The sequence below is a fragment of the Nanorana parkeri genome, unplaced genomic scaffold (assembly GCF_000935625.1).
Source record: "Nanorana parkeri isolate BGI_ZX_2015 unplaced genomic scaffold, ASM93562v1 scaffold1304, whole genome shotgun sequence".
Lineage (NCBI taxonomy): Eukaryota > Metazoa > Chordata > Amphibia > Anura > Dicroglossidae > Nanorana > Nanorana parkeri.
This window is the reverse complement of record NW_017307572.1, coordinates 348,478-357,865: the sequence shown is the minus strand read 5'-3', so window position 1 is coordinate 357,865 and position 9,388 is coordinate 348,478. Positions and strand designations below refer to the sequence as shown.

Here is a 9,388-nt window from a genome sequence, read left to right as displayed (position 1 = left end):
AGGGCCTGTTCACACGACGTCCGCTTTGTGTGCTGACCTGATCCGTACGCTCCTGCACTAAAAATGCATCCCAATGTATCTCTATGTGTTTTATGGGCTGCAGTCCGTTCAGGTTACGACAGAAAAATACTGCATGTCACATTTTGTACGGTCAGGAAACGGTCCGGAAACGCACGAACGTGGCAAAAACGCAACAAAAACAAAACGCAATGCAGCTAAGCAAAAAAAAAGTTAGACAGACAGGTTGGGGTAGAGGTAACGACATGAACTGCAAACATTTGGAACATGCCCATTACCTTGCCATGGACATACGAGTAAAGGAAAAAAAATGTATCCGGGTGAACTCGCAAATCCTCATATAAACTCCAGAACTGACCCTTGGAGTCCCGGAGCCTCAAGATCGGGTGTACCCAATAACGACGTCTCCTGCGGGATCGTTCTCTGCAGATTGCTGTAGCCAGCACCATCAACATGCCTGCAAACATGTGATACATGTCTGATCACCAGCTTTACATACACAAAGGGAAGTAGATGTTCCGAGAAGGCGGAAGTGACCTCAGAGGCTGAATCTGCATACTGACAGCCCCACGGCTTGAAGAAAAAAAAAACTGTCAGCATCCGGACCGAAAACGCATCAAAAACGCACTGCATGAGTAGCACCGCATCTGCAGATCCGAACCTGAAAATCATGTGATCAGGCCCTGAGAGCTGATCAGCAGTCATGTGATCACTCAGCTCTTGTTCTTACAACTGACGTGGGACAGTCGCAGTGTCCCCATTCACACCTAGACATAGTGGGAACATGCGTTGCATTCATTCCTGCATGCTGCCCACTGATTTCAATGGCTGTCACACACACGACAAACGCAGGAAAGTAGCTCATATAGCAGATTCTGGTACGAGTGCCCCTTGTTTGTTTTTTTTGCCAACCGCATTTGGGGTGCCATTAATTTGTGATGGCACTGCAAGCAAATTGCACGTTTTTGACACATTCCGTAAATGCGCATCAAAGTGCGAGTGCTTGGCACCTAGATGTGAATGAGGACTAAGCATCAGGGAAAGTACATTTCACTCTCCCTGTATTTCTCCTTTAAAAGCATACACCACATTTCTGACCACGGCTCATGTTACATATTTAGGGTGTAACACGACGCACAGTCACTTTCCCCAACCCCCCCCCTCTCAAAAGACCACTACCCCTCCATACTTGGATCATGATATTCTTCTCCCTGTGGCATTCTGGTTTCATGGAACTCAGCAAAGCTGCATTATCCATTTCCACAGATATAAAGACTACAAGTCCCATCTTCCACCATGGCATAGGGACTTGAAGATCTCAATGGAGTAGTAGTGCAGTGACATCTCCGTACTTGTAGCCCATTGATAATCCCCTTCAGCCCTATTATAGAAGGTTTGTACATCTAAATGGACCTTGGTTTGGGGGAACACTCTGCAGGATGCTGTGCACTGCACGCACAGTCATGGTTCTTGGCCATGGTTGCAATGCTTTATAAGATCCAATAGAAAAATGGAGCAAATGCATTTTAATATTGTGGGTGGATTTATGACACCTTTACACTAGCCGAAACACACCTTCACACTAGCCGAAACACACCTTCACACTAGCCGGAACACCTTTACAATATAGAGGAGTGTACCTGAAATCAATGATCATTGCCCCACCAACACATCATCTCCATAGAGATGAGAAATAAGGGGGTCGGACCGAGCTGCAACCTGCACACAATCTCACCTGCACGTCTCCCGGGAAATAGATGACATGGTGCGGCCTCTGGGCTTTCTCCCGGGGCGAGGAGAACAGCAGATCGTTACACTTGCCGGGCTCACTTCCTGCCACCGCAGGCAGTCTAAACAATGCGGGGGAGTCGGTGCATGCCGAGCTGACCCCCGCACACATGCTGATCCCTCCGGCTGCAGTCTGGAGCAGCAGACGGTGAGCGGAGCTCAGAGCTGCAAGAAAGCTGCGCATGGAAGCAGTCCTCCCTTTCTGCAGACACGTCTGTGCGCTGTACGTAATAAGGGCAGAGCTTACTGCCACTCTGCAGCAGCCTCCTGTAGGAGGAGAGCGGCCGGTGACAGGTCACACACACTGCAGCCCATTTGACTCATGAAAGATGCTGGAAGGCACTTCCCGTCCCCGTGTCTCCGCGCCGCTCATACTGCGCATGTGCAATGTTCGCCCAGTGTCCCACACCTTCGGGCTGGGTACTGGTCACGTGATGCTGGATACCCCCTGTCAACCCTCCAGGGTGATAGAGCTGATCACCTGTGTGCAGGCCGGAAGTCATGTCACCTCTGCACTGCAATTGTGTCCTTAGTAGTGATTTATGGGTGCGTTCAGCAGAAAAGCCCAGCAAATATTTACCATTTGGGAATTTTAATGCAAACCCAAATGAAATCAACAGTAGGTGAATTTTGGAAATGGTCTCCATTTTCTGGGCTTATAGTGAAGAGATTGTCAAACAAAGGTCACATTGAGGTACTGCTCTGGGGAACATGGACCAATGCAAAAAAAACAAAAACCTAATTTTATGCAACATTAAAGTGACACTAAAGTTGTTGACCAGGTGTTTACACCCCCTTCCTGGCCAGGCCATTTTTCAGTATTCAGCGCTGCGGTACTTTTATTCCATCATGCAACACTGTACTGAAATGAATTTTATACCATTTTGTTTGGGACAGATAAAGCTTTCTTTTGTTAGGAAACATTTATTATTACCCAATTCACTGCGATGTGATAGCAAACATATGTGACAGGTCCTCTTTATGGAGACATCAGGGGTCTCCAAGACCAAGCGATCCACCAGCTCTATAGCCAGCGGATCGCTTGTATGTAAATAGGCATCGCTGCCTGTTTTTAACTTCAGGCAGTTTCTCGCGCGGATCTGGCAGGATGTTTAAATATGCCAACTCAGATCTAGAGAGCTCCCGGCTGGCCCTATGATCACAACGGCCGGCTGGGAGGCGGTTCCCCCCCAACGCTGGTGCCGGTCTCTGATTCAGCGATCAGAGCGATCAGACTCCTCTGTGTTAGCTGACACTTCCTGTGACTCTGAGTCTGTGCTGGTGCACACTGCTCCATAGACTTACCTTGTGTCTCTACTCGTCTCCCGCCTGAATATCTGAACTGCGCATGCGCCCGCCCCAAGATGTTTGGGCATGAGTGCGTGGGGAAGACGCAGGTTACGTTTTAACCTGTTTGAAAAGTTTGTTTATGTGTTTGCATATATCTATTGCTTGCTAGCGGTAGATATATGCAAAAACCGCTGAGGGTTTAATAAACCTTTATTAAAGGAGAACTATGGGGTCAGTGTTTTTCCCCATAGTTCTCCTTAGGGTAACGGGAGGACACAAACTAGCGTCCTCCCGTTACCCTAAGCTCAGTATACCGCGAGAGACGCCGCAGCCGGAGCGGATCCCGACCTCGACGTCGAGATCCGCCCAGCTGCGTGAGTGACAGCTGGCTCTGCCTATCTAGAGGCAGAGCCAGCTGTACCCACCCCCGTCCGTTCCGCCAGTCAGCGCTGGCGGATCGGAGCGGGGAGAGGGGAATCCAGTCCCTCCCCTGTCACGGCAGAGAGCTGTGACAGGATCGAGAGGCGAGCGAACCCTGTATGTGTTCCCTCACTTCCCGATCTACTGAGCCGACCTGTGACAGTCTCATTGTCACAGGTCGGCTAGAACTATGAGGTGAGTGAAAAGCACTCACCTCATAGTTCTCCTTTAACAGAAATGTATGTTATTTGTGTATCACTCGGCTGTAGATCCTCAATCTCTGAATGTGCGCTGACACTGTCCTTTCTTCTGGAGGGTGGCTACTTTTGTTCCCCGTGGTCACTGTGTGTGTTGTTAAGTAGTCACCATTCCGAACTTGTTCACATAGGCTGCCAGAAAGGTGATTTGAAGTGAAACTAAACTTAGAAAATTGCCACCAGGCAGGCACTTTATTTAAGTGGAGACAAGTTATGTCTCTTCTGCAATAAGACAAACCAACCTGCTTGTTCACAATCTTCTTTAGATTGTATACTGAGTTGCGCATGTGCAGCTCAGTGTAACATTCTCACCTCTGTGTCAGGATCAGTGAACTCCTGTACAGGAGTAACATTATCGCTCGCTGACCAATTAAGACAGCCAAAGACCCCACCCCAGAAGAAGACATCAGCACCAGTGAGGTAATGAGAAGAGGTGAGTTAAAGGAGAACTATGAGGCAAGTGAAAATCACTCAGCCTCATAGTTGTAGCCGATCTTTGACAATGAAACTGTCACAGGTCGGCTCAATAGATCGGGAAGTGAGCGAACACATACCATCGCACATACCAAATGCAATGCAAAGTGAATTCACTAAGCTAAGGGAATACTTACTTGCAAAGTACAAATTCCCTTGCAAAGTGAACAGGCTATTTGTCTTTAGTAAACTAACTCCAGAGTGTCTAATTTAGTGGTAGGATCACATCAGGTTCTGGTCTGTTTGTGGTTGATCCTTCAGGTTGCCCTGGTCCCATAAGCACCCCCATTTAAAGAGGTACCCTGCTCTCAGTCTGGAATGAGGCTTACAGGCCCTTAATAAGTTTACAGACATGCTGGCAGGAAATTCCAGGTTTTATTTAATTGGTGTCATTGGGCCAGTAGTAGAAGATAGAGACAATGCATTGCAGGCATTGAGTAAGTTCTGACGGTAGCCCCTATGAATAGGTGCTCATGTACTATTCTAGGTATAAAATGTGGGGAGGTCCTTCCATGGGAGAAGATTGAAGGTCTGTTCTGTTATGGACATTTTATGGATGAGACTGATTTTTATCAATATGCAATATTGCAGTGAACAGAGTGACACAAAATACAGAATTTGGTCCAAAACATCTGTTCTGACTTTATTGCGGTGCATGAAGTTTTTATAAAAAAAAAAAGAAAGGAGGCGATGTAGCATGTTATGCAGAACTAGCAAGTGGGATAATATAGAAGGTCAGTAACTATCTTGAAGTTGCAAGACTAAATTTCTAGGAAAGGAGGAGTGAGAACACTCTTGCGGAAAAGTTCAGTCCTCACTCGAAATGAACATACAGTTCCTTTATAAAAATGGGTGTTCTTGTGTTTAATATGAACATCATAATAGATTTCGCTTTCAGTTCTAATAAGAGCCAATCCTTCGGGGTAGAGTGTAGGTTCCAGTCTACCAGTCTGGTGATCTGTCAGGCCCAGAAAACATTTTTAGTTTCTGGAAGCCCAGTGCCTGTTTTGTGCTTGGGTAAGGTCAGGTGCCCATGTTAATTCTTGGGATTGTGGCTTTCCATAGAAATGTGCTGAATGGTTTGCAGGAAAGAAGGAGGCAACCATACAGAGATTGTTTTCATAGCATAGTTGTGCAAGCACGTTCATCTTTAGAATAGTTGCCCTCCCAAACTGGAAAAATACATGGTAAATTTGGATGTTGGACTTCTAGAAAATGGCTGCCCCTTTTGGAAGGGTTCCATAGAATAGAGGTGGTGAGGGATGGAGGACATTAGGATTAAATTATTTGAAAGTATAGTAAGCCTTTTAGAACGAGTACTAGCCCAAATAATCAGTATCGGCACTGATGCTAGTGCATCCCTAGTGATACTGATACTAGTGCATCCCTAGTGATAACAAAAGTTTGCTGCTGTGTTGATGTAAATAAGCATAATAGTTTTAAACTGTATGTTTATAGAAATTGAGACTTTTTGCAGAATTGCATTCCTAGTCTACAATGGAAGATGAATAGGATACATGTATGTAAATGTTTGAGCCCTAGTGGGGTGGAGCGAATGATAAAGGTAAACAAATCTTCCTTCAAGGAAGGGCATCCAAGAATATCATTAACCAATCGCTACTGGATACATTTTTGACATTTTTGGCATGTTAAAATCTGCATTTTTTGGCAGGAAATATATTATTATATATTATATTATAGATTTACTGAGAGCAGAAGCCACGTAGAATAAATAGATGGTAGTTGCTATTTTTTATGTGGCACAATATTGGCAACGTTTTATCAAATCTATATTTTCAGTGAAAAGTAAATGATTTGTTAATGAACACAACACAATATAATCTCCATTTTTGTACAAAAGAAAAGGGCAAGTCAATAGATACTAAATATGTTAAGCCCCAAAACTGTGTGCACCTGTGAAATGGCAAAAAAATCCTGTACCCAAAATTATCAATAGGCAAAGATTTAAATGCCTTAACAGTTCATCAGTTCAAAAAGTTTAGAGCTTACAGTAAGCAAAATGAGGGACCTAGAATTATTTCCCTCATTTCCGCATGCATGGCAATACCAACTATGTGTGGGGCAATCTTTGTTTATATACACGGGAGCACCCTATGCGTGTGCTGGTGTTACATTTTGTATTCCTTTAGTATCTTTACATTTGTAAACACTTTTGGATTCCTTTTTTCACCTAACTTTATTGCTGTTCCTAGGGGGATGTGATCTAATTGGGCAGATGACAGGTACTCTTTATGCAGGCATTATGGGTCTATTAGATCCCTAAACTCTCCCCTGCCCTCTGTATGTGAGTACCATAAAAACGATCGAGCAGCTCTACAGCTGCCCTGGTCACTTTCACTAGTGTTGGGAGCCTGCTAAACAAAAAAGAAACAAGCTGCAGATGTGAACTTGCTTTAATCACTTCAAGACCAGGATATATGGGATGCGATCTAAATCCTGAAGTGGTTAAACAAATGTTAGGTTACATGTTGTACTGTAAATCTGATTTGCTAGTACAAAATATTCCAGAAGTGCAACTTACAAAGCTTCAGTGCCATAAGAGTTAGAAGATGTGGAATCTTAAAAAGTGTATATAAAGCCAAACTCTGGGCAAACGGCTATACATACTATTGAAATAAATAAGTAAATAAATTAGGGTTGCACAGATACCAAGTACAGTACTCGGTACAAGTACGAGTACAAGTACCGATACTTTTGAGCTCCAAGACTAGAGTAGAGAAAAATACAAAAATTAGGAGGCAGCGGTCATTTGTAAGGAGCACACGGAGCTCCTGGGATTTGTACATCTCTGTTTTACTGTATGATTTTGTTTTTATAAATATAAATAAAGTGATGCACAGATACCAGTTTTGCGAGTACAAGTACTGATACTTGCCCAAGTACTTACAAGTACTGATACATTTTTGTTTATTGTCATGTGACAGTTTTTCTAAAACAATACAGACTAATGATTTCAGGACAGTGGTGGAGCGCCAGAGCCCGGTCCCAGCTGTGATACTGATACTAGTGCATCCCTAGTGATAACAAAAGTTTGCTGCTGTGTTGATGTAAATAAGCATAATAGTTTTAAACTGTATGTTTATAGAAATTGAGACTTTTTGCAGAATTGCATTCCTAGTCTACAATGGAAGATGAATAGGATACATGTATGTAAATGTTTGAGCCCTAGTGGGGTGGAGCGAATGATAAAGGTAAACAAATCTTCCTTCAAGGAAGGGCATCCAAGAATATCATTAACCAATCGCTACTGGATACATTTTTGACATTTTTGGCATGTTAAAATCTGCATTTTTTGGCAGGAAATATATTATTATATATTATATTATAGATTTACTGAGAGCAGAAGCCACGTAGAATAAATAGATGGTAGTTGCTATTTTTTATGTGGCACAATATTGGCAACGTTTTATCAAATCTATATTTTCAGTGAAAAGTAAATGATTTGTTAATGAACACAACACAATATAATCTCCATTTTTGTACAAAAGAAAAGGGCAAGTCAATAGATACTAAATATGTTAAGCCCCAAAACTGTGTGCACCTGTGAAATGGCAAAAAAATCCTGTACCCAAAATTATCAATAGGCAAAGATTTAAATGCCTTAACAGTTCATCAGTTCAAAAAGTTTAGAGCTTACAGTAAGCAAAATGAGGGACCTAGAATTATTTCCCTCATTTCCGCATGCATGGCAATACCAACTATGTGTGGGGCAATCTTTGTTTATATACACGGGAGCACCCTATGCGTGTGCTGGTGTTACATTTTGTATTCCTTTAGTATCTTTACATTTGTAAACACTTTTGGATTCCTTTTTTCACCTAACTTTATTGCTGTTCCTAGGGGGATGTGATCTAATTGGGCAGATGACAGGTACTCTTTATGCAGGCATTATGGGTCTATTAGATCCCTAAACTCTCCCCTGCCCTCTGTATGTGAGTACCATAAAAACGATCGAGCAGCTCTACAGCTGCCCTGGTCACTTTCACTAGTGTTGGGAGCCTGCTAAACAAAAAAGAAACAAGCTGCAGATGTGAACTTGCTTTAATCACTTCAAGACCAGGATATATGGGATGCGATCTAAATCCTGAAGTGGTTAAACAAATGTTAGGTTACATGTTGTACTGTAAATCTGATTTGCTAGTACAAAATATTCCAGAAGTGCAACTTACAAAGCTTCAGTGCCATAAGAGTTAGAAGATGTGGAATCTTAAAAAGTGTATATAAAGCCAAACTCTGGGCAAACGGCTATACATACTATTGAAATAAATAAGTAAATAAATTAGGGTTGCACAGATACCAAGTACAGTACTCGGTACAAGTACGAGTACAAGTACCGATACTTTTGAGCTCCAAGACTAGAGTAGAGAAAAATACAAAAATTAGGAGGCAGCGGTCATTTGTAAGGAGCACACGGAGCTCCTGGGATTTGTACATCTCTGTTTTACTGTATGATTTTGTTTTTATAAATATAAATAAAGTGATGCACAGATACCAGTTTTGCGAGTACAAGTACTGATACTTGCCCAAGTACTTACAAGTACTGATACATTTTTGTTTATTGTCATGTGACAGTTTTTCTAAAACAATACAGACTAATGATTTCAGGACAGTGGTGGAGCGCCAGAGCCCGGTCCCAGCTGCAACCGCTGCAACCCTGGTAGTTCTCATGAAAATGCCAAGTATCTGCACTGGTACTCGAAAAGTATCTGTGCATCCCTAAAATAAATATATGTGAACTGTCCTACAGATCTGTTATTCTTATTTCCCACCCTTATACATCTAGTGGACAGTGCTGCCAGTGGGGTGACACCACTTTCTTTGTTAGAGTTGAGTCTATTTCCGCCTTTGTAAGTGATTAGCATCTATTGTGGTAATGGTGCAGTGATGGTGTATATGTGTGTATATTTTCATGACTTGCATTGCTGGCTTTCTTCATTTATTGTGAACTTTTTATTAGGCCTAAATCCTAGAAATTCAAAATTTTCTCCACAATAAACTCAGTCTGACACTGGGGTCAGATTGTAAAGCAGGCTGTAAGCAGCTACCCACTTCCCTGTGATTCGGTGTACCATGATCACTAAGCACCAGCTTTGCATTTGCACACTATACACTGTCTGGTT

The 9,388-nt window shown here is 42.8% G+C and overlaps 1 protein-coding gene across 1 annotated transcript in view; it reads right to left on the bottom strand.

Annotated features, from left to right (window-relative positions):
• CUNH2orf69 (chromosome unknown C2orf69 homolog) overlaps positions 1 to 1,998 on the bottom strand; it is a 3,791-nt gene extending 1,793 nt beyond the window's left edge. Inside the window, exon 1 of the mRNA XM_018569214.1 lies at positions 1,754 to 1,998. Coding sequence (XP_018424716.1) covers positions 1,754 to 1,990 — 237 coding nt within the window. The 5' untranslated portion in view covers positions 1,991 to 1,998. The remainder of the gene's footprint in view (positions 1 to 1,753) is intronic.
• Between the last annotated feature and the right edge of the window lie 7,390 nt (positions 1,999 to 9,388).